This window comes from Ranitomeya variabilis, chromosome 3, assembly GCF_051348905.1.
Source record: "Ranitomeya variabilis isolate aRanVar5 chromosome 3, aRanVar5.hap1, whole genome shotgun sequence".
NCBI lineage: Eukaryota > Metazoa > Chordata > Amphibia > Anura > Dendrobatidae > Ranitomeya > Ranitomeya variabilis.
Window position 1 is genome coordinate 784987399 of NC_135234.1, and position 17698 is coordinate 785005096.

Here is a 17698-nt window from a genome sequence, read left to right on the forward strand (position 1 = left end):
AAATGTTTAATGCATTGCAGAAGAGGGATTATAAGAAAGAAGATTCTGAGTTTTTTTTTTTTTTTTTTTCTTCCCCTTTACCTCAGAGTGGCTATGCTTGCTGCAGACATGAATGTCCAGACCTTGATTACAAGTGTGGACCAGCAGAGTCATTTCCGAGGTTCATTCCTCGGTGTTGGCAGGTCACCCGGGAATTTTTGGCACCAGAGATCTGGTGGCCAGGTCCTTTTGGTGGCCTTCCTTGTCAAGGGATGTGCGGTCATTTGTGCAGTCCTGTGGGACTTGTGCTCGAGCTAAGCCTTGCTGTTCTCGTGCCAGCGGTTTGCTCTTGCCCTTGCCTGTCCCGAAGAGACCTTGGACACATATCTCCATGGATTTCATTTCTGATCTTCCGCTATCTCAGGGCATGTCCGTTATCTGGGTGATATGTGATCGCTTCTCCAAGATGGTCCATTTGGTTCCTTTGCCTAAGCTGCCTTCCTCTTCCGATCTGGTTCCTGTGTTTTTCCAGAACGTGGTTCGTTTGCACGGCATCCCTGAGAATATTGTGTCAGACAGAGGATCCCAGTTTGTTTCCAGGTTCTGGCGATCCTTTTGTAGTAGGATGGGCATTGATTTGTCGTTTTCGTCTGCTTTCCATCCTCAGACTAATGGACAGACGGAGCGAACCAATCAGACTTTGGAGGCTTATTTGAGGTGTTTTGTCTCTGCTGATCAGGACGATTGGGTGACATTCTTGCCGTTGGCTGAGTTTGCCCTTAATAATCGGGCTAGTTCCGCCACCTTGGTTTCGCCTTTTTTCTGCAACTCTGGTTTCCATCCTCGCTTTTCTTCGGGTCATGTGGAGCCTTCTGACTGTCCTGGGGTGGATTCTGTGGTGGATAGGTTGCAGCAGATCTGGAATCATGTGGTGGACAACTTGAAGTTGTCACAGGAGAAGGCTCAGCGCTTTGCCAACCGCCGTCGCGGTGTGGGTCCCCGACTACGCGTTGGGGATTTGGTATGGCTTTCTTCCCGCTTTGTTCCTATGAAGGTCTCCTCTCCCAAATTTAAACCTCGTTTTATTGGGCCTTACAAGATATTGGAAATCCTTAATCCTGTATCTTTTCGTCTGGATCTTCCTGTGTCGTTTGCTATTCACAATGTATTTCATAGGTCCTTGTTGCGGCGGTACATTGTGCCTGTAGTTCCTTCTGCTGAGCCTCCTGCTCCGGTGTTGGTTGAGGGCGAGTTGGAGTACGTGGTGGAGAAGATCTTGGATTCTCGCCTCTCCAGGCGGAGGCTTCAGTACCTGGTCAAGTGGAAGGGCTATGGTCAGGAGGATAATTCCTGGGTGGTCGCCTCTGATGTTCATGCGGCCGATTTAGTTCGTGCCTTTCATGCCGCTCATCCTGATCGCCCTGGTGGTCGTGGTGAGGGTTCGGTGACCCCTCACTAAGGGGGGGGTACTGTTGTGAATTTGCTTTTTGCTCCCTCTAGTGGTTACTAGTTTTTTGACTCTGGTTTTTCTGTCATTCCTTTTATCCGCACCTGGGTCGTTAGTTAGGGGTGTTGCTATATAAGCTCCCTGGACCTTCAGTTCAATGCCTGGCAACGTAGTTATCAGAGCTAGTCTGCTGTGCTCTTGTCTACTGATCCTGGTTCCAGTTATATCAGCTAAGTCTGCCTTTTGCTTTTTGCTATTTGTTTTTGGTTTTGTATTTTTGTCCAGCTTGTTCCAAATCTATATCCTGACCTTTGCTGGAAGCTCTAGGGGGCTGGTGTTCTCCCCCCGGACCGTTAGACGGTTCGGGGGTTCTTGAATTTCCAGTGTGGATTTTGATAGGGTTTTTGTTGACCATATAAGTTACCTTTCTTTATTCTGCTATCAGTAAGCGGGCCTCTCTGTGCTAAACCTGGTTCATTTCTGTGTTTGTCATTTCCTCTTACCTCACCGTCATTATTTGTGGGGGGCTTCTATCCAGCTTTGGGGTCCCCTTCTCTGGAGGCAAGAAAGGTCTTTGTTTTCCTCTACTAGGGGTAGCTAGATTCTCCGGCTGGCGCGTGTCATCTAGAATCAACGTAGGAATGATCCCCGGCTACTTCTAGTGTTGGCGTTAGGAGTAGATATATGGTCAACCCAGTTACCACTGCCCTATGAGCTGGATTTTTGTATTCTGCAGACTTCCACGTTCCTCTGAGACCCTCGCCATTGGGGTCATAACAGCAGGCCTTCATGGTAAAATAGCTGCTGGGAAACCACTGGTAAGGACAGGCAACAAGCAGAAGAGACTTGTTTGGGCTAAAGAACACAAGGAATGGACATTAGACCAGTGGAAATCTGTGCTTTGGTCTGATGAGTCCAAATGTGAGATCTTTGGTTTCAACGCAGAAAAAGGGGAATGGATGGACTCTACATGCCTGGTTCCCACCGTGAAGCATGGAGGAGGAGGTGTTATGGTGTGTGGGTGCTTTGCTAATGACACTGTTGGGGATTTATTCAAAATTGAAGGCATACTGAACCAGCATGGCTACCACAGCATCTTGCAGCGGTATGCTATTCCATCCGGTTTGCGTTTAGTTGGACCATCATTTATTTTTCAACAGGACAATGACCCCAAACACACCTCCAGGCTGTGTAAGGGCTATTTGACCAAGAAGGAGAGTGATGGGTTGCTACGTGAGATGACCTGGCCTCCACAGTCACCAGACCTGAACCCAATCGAGATGGTTTGGGGTGAGCTGGACCGCAGAGTGAAGGCAAAAGAGCCAACAAGTGCTAAGCATTTCTGGGAACTCTTTCAAGATTGTTGGAAGACCATTTCCGGTGACTACCTCTTGAAGCTCATCAAGAGAATGCCAAGAGTGTGCAAAGCAGTCATCAAAGCAAAAGGTGGCTACTTTGAAGAACCTAGAATATAAGACATAATTTCAGTTGTTTCACACTTTTTGTTAAGTATATAATTCCACATGTGTTAATTCATAGTTTTGATGCCTTCAGTGTGAATGTACAATTTTCATATTTATGAAAATACAGAAAAATCTTTAAATGAGAAGGTGTGTCCAAACTTTTGGTCTGTACTGTGTATACAAGACCAAATATACAAGTATACAGTCAGGAGTGTAGTACAAGGATAGGATACAGATAATTACAATTACCGTGTTATGTAGCATGTGACCACAGGGAGGCGTTGGTGGATCACAGGTCCAAATATTAGTTATGTGATTCCCTGGCCGCGTCAGCTAACGGGCCTCCTGCCAGTAGAAAAATTCAGTCCAAAATTAGGAGCTGCCTAATATCTCCTAGGCTTCTCCCTTTCACACGCTGCACCCACCAATGGGCTGGGCTGCCTCCTCATATCATATCTGAGAACATGATTCTCCAGGCAGAACCGTGGATGGCCCATAACTTTACGCCCGAAGGTCCAAATGAAACAGCGGCAGCTCCAGTGGGTTCTGCTGGATTTTATCTGTGCAGGGAGACCAAACACAGCTACTGTATTTAATTCCTGGTAGCTATACTCGGAAACTCCATAACGCAGAGTGCTAGGGGCAGCTTCCTGGTATGGGCTCGTGGGGAAAAGAATGCAGATTCCAATTATGTGCTCGGCTAGGCGCAGCGATATTGCATTCTGGTATTATAGGTCATTTTCAAGTTTCAGTATCTCAGAACCTTGCTGGGATCTGTGGTGCCGCAAAGTGTGTGTGCATGTGGCTTGAGTCAGACAAAGGAATCAAGTTTGGCTGGTCCTGCAGACAAATTCACACCCCTGTGACAATTGCTGGGGACACAGGGTCTATGCTTTTGCCCCCCCCCCCCTCCCCGGAGAGAGCTTCAAACGCCTTGTTGTTTGGGTTAATTAAAGAAAAATATTGATCAGCTATCTCCAAGGAAGTGCCTTTGCTGGATAGTAAGGTCCCATTGACTGAGCTGTATTTCATTTCCCTTTATGGCCTGGGGGAATGCAAGGGTGGGGGACAGAATTTGGAGTAAGTATTTTGGGTCAAACTGAATCTAACAGGGGATTCCATCAGATAGGAAAATGATATCAAGCAGATATAATTTTCTCATATCTCACACCACCGACCTGAGGAAGCCGCTCAGCCACCCACCTGAGGAAGCCGCTCAGCCACCCACCTGAGGAAGCCGCTCAGCCACCCACCTGAGGAAGCCGCTCAGCCACCCACCTGAGGAAGCCACTGTTGTTGGTGTATGATGCAGGCTTACTCTTCCCTTCGACACCTTGGAGCTTGTGTACTCGTTTTCTAGACCTATAAGCTGAGAGTTACTGAGAGTATAATTACCATGTTAGAAGGATCACAGGACCTGACAACTGTCTCCTTATAACGTGGTAATTATACTCTCAGTTTCCTTGATTATATTGGTGATTCCTGCTAAATAATGTGGTTGTAAGTGGTTGCTATCTACCATTGTTAGAGTCCTTCTCATTGTATAAACACATTTTATTAGCATGTACTATGCATCTCTAGTTGCAGGTAATCCCCTTGCACATATATAGCGTTTTTTTACGCATAACTGTTTCTATCAGGTATTCCCTGTTTACCACAACCATCACGCTATTTCTTTAGGCTATTAACCACTTTTGGTTGGCCAATATTGGGCGTTTTTTAGGTATTTATACATTAGCCATATGTGACCTGCCGTTTTGTTGATCGGAGGTACTTTTTATCACCAGTGATTGGATTTGTATCACAGTTGATTTATTACTTGTATGTTTTTTCAATAAAAATTATTATGTCTTTGAACTTTGCATTCATGTGGTCTCTCTGATTTTTCGTGTGAGGGGCCCTTATGTGTTCATGAGATTTTGAATGTGTTCTTTCTTCTAATTTATGCACTAATATGTATGCACACTCCAGGGCTGGTCTACATAGAATAACTCTATCACCAACTGTCAGCTGATGCGTCATGTGACTATTTAAAGGATGGTGGGAGTGGTCACCACCCACATCAGCTGACCTAGGAACTTAGCAGCTTGCAGCAAGGAAACTGACATTAACCCTTGCTGGCCTGAAAGGAAAAAAGTTACATTTAAATTATAGCGGAGCCAGAGCTGTCACGAATCCAAACATGGATCTTGACAGTCTGATATTGTGGAATATAAACCAGCTCACCCGTGATGCAAGAACCAAACCTCGGGAGCATGGACCCGCTGTGTCCAGGCGTATAAAGTCCAAAAAAGAAAAGAATATCCAGCTTCACCGAGTCCGTAAAAAAGAGTTTTCTTTATTCACAAACTTTAAACATGGTAATGATTAAGGGAGCTTAGTCTCCAGAAACGCGTTGAGATTCTTACCCATATGGTTCGTGCTGAAGTCTGTATCCTCCATGTTTAAGGTTTGTGAATAAAGAAAACTCTTTTTTACGGACTCGGTGAAGCTGGACATTCTTTTCTCTTTTAGTCTGATGTTGTCCATACATGTTCCTCTGTGGAATATGTTGGCACCATGTCTGTTATTATCACTATTGTTATTAATGCTCGTCCTGTCTACATTCCTGCTCTTCCCATTTTACGTCTCATTTTGACAAATATCATCTGCTCTGTTGTAGTCTGACTGTGTCCTGCTACCACTGCTCTTTCCTTGTCACGTAAGTCATCCAATGGATCTTGGACATCATGGGAAACACGAAGAGTAAAGTAAAGCACACTGATCGGGTGGACGGGGCGGATCTGCACCAGAGAAATAACTTACATTCTCCATACCGTCCTGGCACCGCTGACGCCAAGAAGAAGAAGAAGACGTCCCCGCAATTCCTGGATGGAGCTAAGGTGAAGGATTTCATGTAACAGCCATGATCTGTATTTACTGCTGTGGCTCTTCAGTCATATCTTCCTCCATTCCATGAGTGCCAGAGGGTGAAGCTGAGATGCAAACAATAGTGACTGTTGAGACATGTTCTCACCTTATATTCATTTCTTCCTTCAGAACACAGATTTGTTTTATGTCAAACATTCTCTTTTTGTCTTTTTCTGCTTTAGTGAATTTTTATTTACTTTATTTGCAGGTTGATGTTCTCAACTCTTGGGTGTCAAAGCATATTAAGAAGAAAGAATGTGTGGCCTTCATTCCCAGATCCTCGGGGGAGGAGTGAGTAATGAGAGACATTTCTACTGGTCAAAAACTTTATTCTACTTTGGTCTTTGAATGTTTATTATCTGTACAGTATATTTCATGGATGGATTTCCTGGCCTGCACTAACAGCCTTATAGCCAGGCATACGTGGCCAGGAGTCCTGCTACCAGGCCAAGCACTACATGGACCAGTGAATAAGTCATTAGAGAATTTTCTATGTTCTCCCTAATTTTTGTCATATTGAACTTTCTACTTTTTACAGGACTGACCATCACTAGCCGAGTTGCTTCCTCATAGTGATGGGGCAGTGATGGGGCGTCTCACAACAGAGAGTCATTGAGATGATGGAGACATGATAAAGTCTTTTCATCATTTAGTTTTCTCTTGCAGAGACATTTGCGGTTGTGGTAACACCCAAGATCGGCACATCCAGGGTTTGACAACTGATGTGACTGCTGATATTTCCTGGGATCCTCAGAAGCATGTCAGAGAATTTCCTAGTGATGCCCATGGGGACATGACTTTCACAGGAACCAATAGAACTTGGGCAAAAGTGAGTGCATAGTGGATCCAATCCCTCTGGCTCTTCGGGAGGCCATTTATTTTTCGTTAAGCTTTAGTTTCCATGTGTCCATGTGCCAGACATTAGTGAGCAGTAAGATATCTCTTTCTCTACCATTTATTGTAACCTGCAACCCTTACCCTTTACAGTATGTGCGTGCCTCGTGTGACACAAAGCCAAGGGTTCTGTTTGACTTGATGACCCAGCAGTGGGGCCTCAGCATGCCTAGTCTCCTCATATCTGTGACAGGGGGAGCAAAGAACTTCAACATCAGCCCAAGACTGAAGAACCAGTTCAGTCGTGGTCTGGTGAAAGCTGCACAGAGTACAGGTGAGATGGTGGCACTTATCTATAACTTCGGCCAAAACCTCCAATCTGGAGATCCTGGCCTTAAGGTTGAAGTGTGCTGGTCTAGATTCAGATTGTCCTGCTGATTTTTAGAGGAAACAGAGTGGAGATCATTATATAGACCAAAATGGCTTACAATTATAGGGGTGTGTTCTGCCATCTGAAGACACTCTGTGGGATTTCCATGAATGTTGGACCCATCCCTATCGTTCTCTTGTTAAAGATGCAATTCAGTATATTCATTGGAGTCATGCACTGGGGTAAGGAGACAACTAGTGCTGCCCCTACTGTAATGGCCCCTTAGTAGCCACATTTCCAGTCACTTTATATACTGATACTGCAACATTATCTAACTTCTGCTTATCTTGGCTGCATCTGATACCAGTGATAGTCCACAGTGATGCCACATGAGGCTCCTTTCACATTTCCCCAGATTGTCCCATTGTAAACTATGGATTCTCATCTCCTACCTCGATGTCTGCCATTTAACATTTCATAATAAGGTATATCCGCAGGGATGACATTGGCTCAGGTGGTTCTCCATGGTTCAGTAACTTGGACTTCAGGTATATCTGCAGGTTCGACATTGACTCAGGTGGTTCTTCATTGTTCAGTAACTTGGGCTCCAGGTATATCCACAGGGACAACAATTGCTCAGGTGGTTCTTCATGGTTCAGTAACTTGAGTTCCAGGTATATCCACAGGGACGACAATGGCTCAGGTGGTTCTCCATGGTTCGGTAACTTGGGCTCCAGGTATATCCACAGGGACGACAATGGCTCAGGTGGTTCTTCATGGTTCGGTAACTTGGGCTCCAGCTATATCCAAAGGGATGACATTGGCTCAGGTGGTTCTCCATGGTTCGGTAACTTGGACTTCAGGTATATCTGCAGGGTCCACATTGACTCAGGTGGTTCTTCATGGTTCAGTAACTTTGGCTCCAGGTATATCCGCAGGGATGACAATGGCTGAGGTGGTTCTTCATTGTTCAGTAACTTGGGCTCCAAGTATATCCACAGGGATGACAATGGCTCAGGTGGTTCTTCATGGTTCAGTAACTTGGGTTCCAGGAATATATACACAGGGACGACAATGGATCAGGTGGTTCTTCATGGTTCGGTAACTAGGGCTCCAGCTATATCCGCAGGGATGACATTGGTTCAGGTGGTTCTTCATGCTTCAGTAACTTGGGTTTCAGGTATATCTGCAGGGGCAACATTGGCTCAGGTGGTTCTTCATGGTTCGGTAACTTGGGCTCCAGGTATATCTGCAGGGACGACAATGGCTCAGGTGGTTCTTCATTGTTCGGTAACTTGGGCTCCAGGTATATCCACGGGGTTGACATTGGCTCACTCATACTTCATGGTTCGGTAACTTGGGCTCCAGGTATATCCACAGGGACGACAATGGCTCAGGTGGTTCTTCATGGTTTGGTAACTTGGGCGCCAGGTATATTTGCAGGGTTGACATTGGCTCACTCATACTTCATGCTTTGGTAACTTGAGCTCAGTCCAGATTGTCATCATTTTCCTTGGCAGACATCTATATGTGTTTTCCCACTTAGGTGCGTGGATCATCACAGGAGGTTCTCATGCTGGAGTCATGAAGCACGTGGGAGAGGCCATAAGGGACTTCAGTGGAGACCAGCAAAACTCAGAGATTGTCCTCATCGGCATTGCCACCTGGGGAATTGTCCACAACAGAGAATACCTGCTGAGCGAAGCGGTGAGACTCCTAATGATTGAGATCCTCTCCACAGCTGTGACATTGATCACCGGCCATTAGTGATCCTCCTCACTAGTGATTGTGATCTCCAGTTATGTACTCCTCATTCCTCAACACTAAAATTACTGCAAGAAGGAGAAGTTGTGTAATGATGAAAAAGACAGGGCTAGTGATGAGAGAACCCATGGATGTTTGGGTTTTTCTGGGTTCGAACTGACTTTGTAAAAGGTCCTGTTCAGAACTCCAACTTGACCCTATATAAGTCAATGGGGACCTGAACTTCAGTGCTGTAAAATGGTCATAGCCAGGGCTAGGGGGGCTGCAAAAGGAAGAAAAGTGAGAGTAAAGGTACCTTCACACTAAGCGACTTTGCAGCGAGAACAATGATGATCCATGACGTTGCAGCGTCCTGGATAACGATCTCGTTGTGTTTGACACGCAGCAGCGATCAGGATCCTGCTGTGATATCGTTGGTCAGAGCTAGAAGTCCAGAACTTTATTTCGTCGCTGATCACCCGCTGTCATTGCTGTATCGGCGTGTGTGACGCCGATCCAGCGATGTGTTCACTTGTAACCAGGGTAAACATCGGGTTAAAAAAACACCATAAGAGTGAAAACCTCCACTATACTAAACAAAAAAAAACACCAGAATACCAGATGCTTACCTGTTCAAGGCCTCCAACAATTGCACTAACCAAGGTGCACCAGGCCCAAGTAGAGATAGCAAATACACAGGTGCAAATAATACTAATGCAGCCAACCTACAATCAGGAATTGGCTGCTTGGAGCACCCGTGCAAAAAAATAGTCTGTATGTGGCATGTTCACACAGGAATGCAAAGTATATGGCTCTAAGCCTATTAATGACGCCATATATATAGCGGGCTAACCATGATGCATCCTGTGTGAACAGAGGCCACAGTATACAGAGCCATCTAGGGCCCAGTCGCATCCTAGAAAAATATACAGTGCACCAAAAACATAACAATGTATGCAAGGTATTGGTTGATATTATGGCCACAATATTTAAGCTGCTAACCCACGTCAAGGGTCCTTGTATATTGGCAGTCCTTACAGGCTTAATAGGCTTAATAGGCTTTGCACCATATACTTTGCATTCCTGTGTGAACATGCCACATACAGACTATTTTTTTGCACGGGTGCTCCAAGCGGCCAATTCCTGATTGTAGGTTGGCTGCATTAGTGGTATTATTTGCATCTGTGTATTTGCTATCTCTACTTGGGCCTGGTGCACCTTGGTTAGTGCAATTGTTGGAGGCCTTGAACAGGTAAGCATCTCTGCCTGTATTCTGGTGTTTTTTTAAACATTGGGTTACTAAGTGCAGGGCCACGCTTAGTAACCCGATATTTACCCTGGTTACCATTGTAAAAGTAAAAAAAAAATACTACATACTCACCTTCTGATGTCTGTCACGTTCCCCGGCGTTCACAGGGTTATGCACTGCTGCCAAGAGCTTCCTGCACTGAATGTGTCAGCGCCGGCCGTAAAGCAGAGCACAGCGGTGACGTCATCGCTGCTGCCGGCGCTGACACATTCAGTCAGTGCAGGAAGCTCGGCAGCAGCGCGTAACCCTGTGGACGCCAGGGGACGTGACAGACATCAGAAGGTGAGTATGTATTGTTTGTTTTTTTTACGTCCTATGGGCGTGGTGACAGCGCTGTTTCTCCCCCAGATCATACTCATCTTTCCGTTGGTGGCGTAGTGGTGTACGCATGCCCAACAGGCGAATCCACTGCGCAGCTGAAGGAAAAGAGCGCGATAGGCGCTATTCAGCCGTTTACCGGTGGACGCGGCCATCTTTCCTGTGGCCGCGCGTGCGCAGATGGAGCACTCTGCTGCCCGGGGCTTCAGGAAAATGGCTGCGGGATGCTGCTCGTGCGCAGATGGAGATCGCGGCGGCCATTTTCCTGAAGCCCCAGGCAGCAGAGCGCTCCATCTGCGCATGCGCGGCCACAGAAATATGGCCGCGCCCACCGGTAAACGGCTGAATAGCGCCTATCGCGCTCTTTTTCATCACCTGGGCAGTGGATATTCTCTGTTGGACATGCGCACACCACTACGCCACCAACGGAATGATGAGCCTGATCTGGGGGAGAAACAGCGCTGTCACCACGCCCATAGGACCAGACCAGCGTGAGTGACAGCCCAAAACGGCGACTTTACAAAGGTATTTCGGCAGCATAGGTAGGTAATAAAGTCACACAAAAGACACTAATGTAACGCCCAGCTCTGCCCCTATTTAACGCTATTTTTAGCTCATCTTCAAAAAACGGGGTGACAGGTTCCCTTTAATCTTCTTAAAGGGCCATTATTAAACAGTGGGTCTCCTAAACTGTTGTAGCCTATGCTGTGAGTGGATGGGCTGCCAAGAATTACGACGCACCCCAATACCCCTGTCATTAGATGTCCAGGGGGGTCTCCTGAAAAAGTGTTGCATTGAATTTAAGGCCTGCCCTGCTGCATAGTCATATGCACCCCAATAAGCCTTATAACCCACATACTGGATGGGCACAAGAAAACCCACTTCACAATATGCATTTTGTACTCTGTACTCCTTTGTTTTACACATTGGCAGGAAGGCGAGCCCTGCGGCATAGTCACTCATATGCACCCCATTATGCCTTTGAACCCACATACTGGATGGGCCCATGAAATTACACTTGTATTTTTTAATGGTATGATGGTTCCCTCTTTGCACAGTTATTTACAGGAGAATTTGGCAATTTTATTTGCCATGTTTTTAACACTAAGGTTCGGATACGGCTTTAAATAAGGCTAATACTTGCAATACAAGGCAATTTTATTGCAAACTACAAAATTCAAGGAATAGTATGATTGAATAGTGTCAGTGCGTACACTATTGTATATGTTAACATACAAAAGTTAATAATTACATATAAGGATTAAATAAATATAGTGATTACGTATATATGAAGATTAGCTACATACAGTATAGTTAGATCATCACCAAGAGGCTTTTAAACATCACCAGTCTGGAATATCAGAGAAGCAACACCAAGACAGAGAACCCCTGGGAGATTACCTACACTGCATGGGCATCCCCAATTATGCAGATATCAGCACACTGTACATGTACAGGTACCCCAGTTTTGGCATCTATCTTAGTCATGTTTCTATGGTCTTATGTAGTGATTTACACTATGTAGTAACTCTAGTTTCACCCAGACCTTCAAGTGGCCACTTTTCAAGGTTGTATGAAACTGAGATATCATGGACTCATCAGTCGAGGGGCCATAAACCCCTAGAAAATAAAAGCCACAGGGATTTAGATCAAACCACCAGAGTTTCAGTTAATGTTTTACAATGACAAACACCAAACATATAGAGGCTTAGAACTGTTTGTGAAGTGAGTAAACAAACATTTATCAAGATTGTGTCACTATGAGCATTGTCTGTCACATCTGTTAATGTTTTACAAGAAATGCAGCTATGTGATTGTCTGAATGCATTGGGTATACAGTAATTCAATCTTGTTTACAAATTGCCATTTGTATATTCTCCATTTGTACATTTGAGGCAGCCAAAGTTATAGCTCTCAAGGAGAGAAACTAATGGAGCGCCCCCACTGCCGCAGGGCCGAGGGGTACCCGGTACCGGGCCTCAGAGTCTCTGTTCTGGGGGGTTGTCACGGTGGCTAGGCCTGGTCCGTGGCCCTGCCTGTCAGGGGGACGTCCGGTGAAAGAGTGGTGGACGATGGTGTAGTTGTGAAGTGCCGGTCGCAGTAAATAACGAGGACACCAGGTTGCAGTCTCTTTACCTCTTTACTGAAGATCTCTGGGTCCTCAGTCCGGAATCCGGATAACCAGGCTGCGCAAGTCCGGCCGGTCCAATGGCACCTCCAGAGTTCTCTTTGCAGGTGGAAATCTGTGCCTTCCTACTAGCGCAATGTGTTGTGGTCCTTCCCTGCTGTGCTTACGGGAAGTCCCCACAACTGTTGTGTCTGTTTCTTATGTTCCCTCACAACTCGATTAGATGATGTTCTGCTAATCCTCCGTCCCTCCCGATGTTATGGTTGGGACGCACCCGTATGACGAGTAGGCTCGGAGCTCTTCCGGGACCCTAGAGTCGCCCCTCTCCACAAGTTGCCCCCTATGTCTTCTTAGGTGATTGGTGTGAGACAGCCCGCCTATGACTGACTGTCCTGCCGTTGGTTTGAAGTATTGCTTGGAGCTAGATATATAAATACTTCCTCGGCGTTCCGGCCGCCGGCTGTGCGCCTCAGTAGGATGTTGCCTCGGTCTTACAGCACGACTCCTACTGGTATTCTCCTTGTTGCTTTGATCTCGTTTCTCACTCAGCACAATATATCTCGCTTCTGATCCTTTCTTAGGGCACCGCCGCTATGCTGAGCAGGCACGGTCCCGTGACGTTCTTCCTTGTTGCCAGGCCTCTGTCAGGGTCCCAAACCTGACAGAGACCCTACCGAATCTTCCCCCACAACACCCGCTGCCACAAGGTGTTGCCTGGTTCCAACCCAGTCAGCTTTCTGAACTAACTTCCTGCCTGACCCCCAGTTTACCCACAATGGTGAGGAGTGGTCTAATAAATAGCACCCTTAGCTCCCCCTGGAGGCCCGACTGTGAAATGTATTGGTGTATGTGATACCTGGTCAGATGAACTCCTTCAGTGCCATCAGACGTACCATAGCTCCCCTTAGCGGCAGAGCTTCAGTACTGCAACGACCAGGACTCTGGGGCGCTGCACTCCCCCCCGGTTAAATCCAGTACTCCGGGACTGGGAAGAAAACAACAATACAGGTTAGCAAAAAGACATACAATTTTGTTGAGTGCAATAACAATAAGCATACTTGAACAGAGCTTCCCTTTATGGGAGGTGAGGACACTTGAACGTTACAAACATGGTTAAATACTTTGGATAACTTACTATAAATAACTTTTCTTACCCAACCGGGTATTCTACTTAGTGCAAATTCTCAAACAATAATTTAACATTGCCTTTAAGGACGTACACTCTGCATCCACAAAAACCTTCTTATAATCACATTATAAGGCAATTAACTTCATTCTCCTTCTTTAAGTCTGCAGGACCGCCTGTCCTAACGGCTCCAGACCTACTGCCTCTCCTTTCTATGCAGGACCGCCCCGTTCAGCCCGGGCCTACTGCCCTTCCACCACTATACACAGTATAGAACATATCATTTTTCCTTCAGTTTAGGATCACTGAGCCATCTCCGTATGGCTCCTAGGAGGACTCACCACTAACCCCTACGGGTTCACTTCCTGTCCTCATTTTCTTGGACGTTATTAAACATTTCCTATTAAGTAAAACATTAAACTTCCTTCACTACTTTTCTTACTAACATGTATGCAGGACACTATGTCTACCCCTACGGGTCTGCTGCATCTTTCTTCTAGCTTTCACTTATGCAGGACTTTATGTCTACCCCTACGGGTCTACTGCACCTTTCCAATAATTACTTTATTCCAGAGCACATTATCAACATTTCTTATAATTGTCTAACTGACCACATATAACTCACTATATCAAAACATTATCACTTCTTCTTTCAAAACATTATCACCACTTTACTGTTTTAAGGCAGTACTTCTCATAAGTGCACAGGTAAACATCCCCTTTAAGAGGGGACCAAGTCTTTATGAGGTAGCACAGCTTCTCCAGCTACCAGTCCATACACAGTAAGGACTCCGGTGCGGGTTCCAAGAACCGTATCTTCGCAAAGAGTCCTTCTTGTATGTAAAACCAGTAAGGAGCACCTTTAAGAAGGTGCAAACTATTTACAAGGAGTTTGTATCATGCATCGTTCATGATCCAGCAGTTCTTTTCAACAGGAAACAAAAGCAAAAAGGCAAAAATAGGGATCCCGGGTAAACTAAGGGATCCCTTTAAGAGTTAACCCTAGTCGGGTTTAAAGCAGTAAAACACAGAAAAACATACAGTTAACTGTTGTGAAATTGGATTCTGGGCTCCCCCGGTGGCCACTTGTGGAATTGTACTTGTGTGCATCATCCCCTCTGTTCACCTGCTCCTATCAGGATGTGGGAGTCGCTATATAACCTTGCTCCTCTGTCAGTTTCATGCCGGTCAACAATGTAATCAGAAGCCTTTCTGTGCATGTTCCTGCTACTAGACAACTCCCAGCTTAGTTGGACTTTTGTCCTTGTGTGTTTTTGCATTTTGTTCCTGTTCACAGCTGCTGTTTCGTTACTGTGTCTGGAAAGCTCTTGTGAGCGGAAATTGCCACTCTGGTGTTATGAGTTAATGCTAGAGTCTTAAAGTAATTTCTGGATGGTGTTTTGATAGGGTTTTCTGCTGACCATGAAAGTGCCCTTTCTGTCTTCTTTCTATCTAGTAAGCGGACCTCGATTTTTGCTAAACCTATTTTCATACTACGTTTGTCATTTCATCTAAAATCACCGCCAATATATGTGGGGGCCTCTGTCTGCCTTTTGGGAAAATTTCTCTAGAGGTGAGCCAGGACTGTCTTTTCCTCTGCTAGGATTAGGTAGTTCTCCGGCTGGCGCTGGGCATCTAGGGATAAAAAAACGTAGGCATGCTACCCGGCCACTTCTAGTTGTGCGGCAGGTTTAGTTCATGGTCAGTATAGTTTCCATCTTCCAAGAGCTAGTTCTCATATATGCTGGGCTATGTTCTCTCGCCATTGAGAATCATGACAGTTTGACCGGCCCAAAAAAAAGGGTTAAATTACTGGCTGAGAAAGGAGAGAAAAAAGAAGTCTGCTACAATTTTTTTTTTTTTTTTTTTTTTCCCTCTAGTTCTGAGTGTGCTCTTAATTGAATCACTTGCTAGTCTGCCTATACTGCAGCCTTCCTCTCTTTCTCTCCTTCTTATCCTTGAATGGCTCTGTGTTCACCTGTTTCAAATGGATCTTCAGAGTGTAGCTACAGGTTTGAATAATCTCGCCACAAAGGTACAAAATTTGCAAGATTTCGTTGTTCATGCACCTATGTCTGAGCCTAGAATTCCTTTGCCTGAATTCTTCTCGGGGAATAGATCTCACTTTCAAAATTTTAAAAATAATTGCAAATTGTTTTTGTCCCTGAAGTCTCGCTCTGCCGGAGACCCTGCACAGCAGGTCAGGATTGTAATTTCCTTGCTCCGGGGCGACCCTCAAGACTGGGCTTTTGCATTGGCACCAGGGGATCCTGCGTTGCTCAATGTGGATGCGTTTTTTCTGGCCTTGGGGTTGCTTTATGAGGAACCTCATTTAGAGCTTCAGGCGGAAAAGGCCTTGATGTCCTTGTCTCAGGGGCAAGATGAAGCTGAAATATACTGCCAAAAATTCCGCAAATGGTCTGTGCTTACTCAGTGGAATGAGTGCGCCCTGGCGGCGATTTTCAGAGAAGGTCTCTCTGATGCCATTAAGGATGTTATGGTGGGGTTCCCTGTGCCTGCGAGTCTGAATGAGTCCATGACGATGGCTATTCAGATCGATAGGCGTCTGCGGGAGCGCAAACCTGTGCACCATTTGGCGGTGTCTACTGAGAAAACGCCAGAAAATATGCAATGTGATAGAATTCTGTCCAGAAGCGAGCGGCAGAATTTTAGACGAAAAAATGGGTTGTGCTTCTATTGTGGTGATTCAACTCATGTTATATCAGCATGCTTTAAGCGTACTAAGAAGCCTGACAAGTCTGTTTCAATTAGCACTTTACAGTCTAAGTTTATTCTATCTGTGACCCTGATTTGTTCTTTATCATCTATTACCGCGGACGCCTATGTCGACTCTGGCGCTGCTTTGAGTCTTATGGATTGGTCCTTTGCCAAACGCTGTGGGTATGATTTGGAGCCATTGGAGGCTCCGATACCTCTGAAAGGGATTGACTCCACCCCATTGGCTAGTAATAAACCACAATACTGGACACAAGTGACTATGCGTGTTAATCCGGATCACCAGGAGGTTATTCGCTTTCTGGTGCTGTATAATCTACATGATGTTTTGGTGCTGGGATTGCCATGGCTGCAATCTCATAACCCAGTCCTCGACTGGAGAGCTATGTCTGTGTTAAGCTGGGGATGTAAAGGAACTCATGGGGGCGTACCTTTGGTTTCCATTTCATCATCTATTCCCTCTGAGATTCCTGAATTCTTGTCTGACTTTCGTGATGTTTTTGAAGAACCCAAGGTTGGTTCACTACCTCCGCACCGGGAGTGCGATTGTGCCATAGACTTGATCCCGGGTAGTAAATACCCTAAGGGTCGTTTATTTAATCTGTCTGTGCCTGAACACGCGGCTATGCGAGAATATATAAAGGAGTCCTTGGAAAAGGGACATATTCGTCCTTCGTCATCTCCCTTAGGAGCCGGTTTTTTCTTTGTGTCTAAGAAAGACGGCTCTTTGAGGCCGTGTATTGATTATCGACTTTTGAATAAAATCACGGTTAAATATCAATATCCGTTACCACTGCTTACTGATTTGTTTGCTCATATAAAGGGGGCCAAGTGGTTCTCTAAGATTGATCTCCGTGGGGCGTATAATTTGGTGCGAATCAAGCAGGGGGATGAGTGGAAAACCGCATTTAATACGCCCGAGGGCCATTTTGAGTATTTGGTGATGCCTTTTGGTCTTTCAAATGCCCCTTCAGTCTTCCAGTCCTTTATGCATGACATTTTCCGCGATTATTTGGACAAATTTATGATTGTGTATCTGGATGATATTCTGATTTTTTCGGATGACTGGGACTCTCATGTCCAGCAGGTCAGGAGGGTTTTTCAGGTTTTGCGGTCTAATTCCTTGTGTGTGAAGGGTTCTAAGTGTGTTTTTGGGGTTCAAAAGATTTCCTTCTTGGGATACATTTTTTCCCCCTCTTCCATCGAGATGGATCCTGTCAAGGTTCAGGCTATTGGTGATTGGACGCAACCCTCTTCTCTTAAGAGTCTTCAGAAATTTTTGGGCTTTGCTAACTTTTATCGTCGATTTATTGCTGGTTTTTCTGATGTTGTAAA

At 45.6% G+C, this 17698-nt stretch overlaps 1 protein-coding gene across 1 annotated transcript in view; it reads left to right on the forward strand.

Moving 5' to 3' along the window:
* LOC143817524 (transient receptor potential cation channel subfamily M member 2-like) overlaps positions 1-17698 on the forward strand; it is an 868795-nt gene that overhangs the window by 18381 nt on the left and 832716 nt on the right. Inside the window, exons 2-6 of the mRNA XM_077299005.1 lie at positions 5552-5771; positions 6008-6090; positions 6466-6628; positions 6787-6967; positions 8550-8710. Coding sequence (XP_077155120.1) covers positions 5619-5771; positions 6008-6090; positions 6466-6628; positions 6787-6967; positions 8550-8710 — 741 coding nt within the window. The 5' untranslated portion in view covers positions 5552-5618. The remainder of the gene's footprint in view (positions 1-5551; positions 5772-6007; positions 6091-6465; positions 6629-6786; positions 6968-8549; positions 8711-17698) is intronic.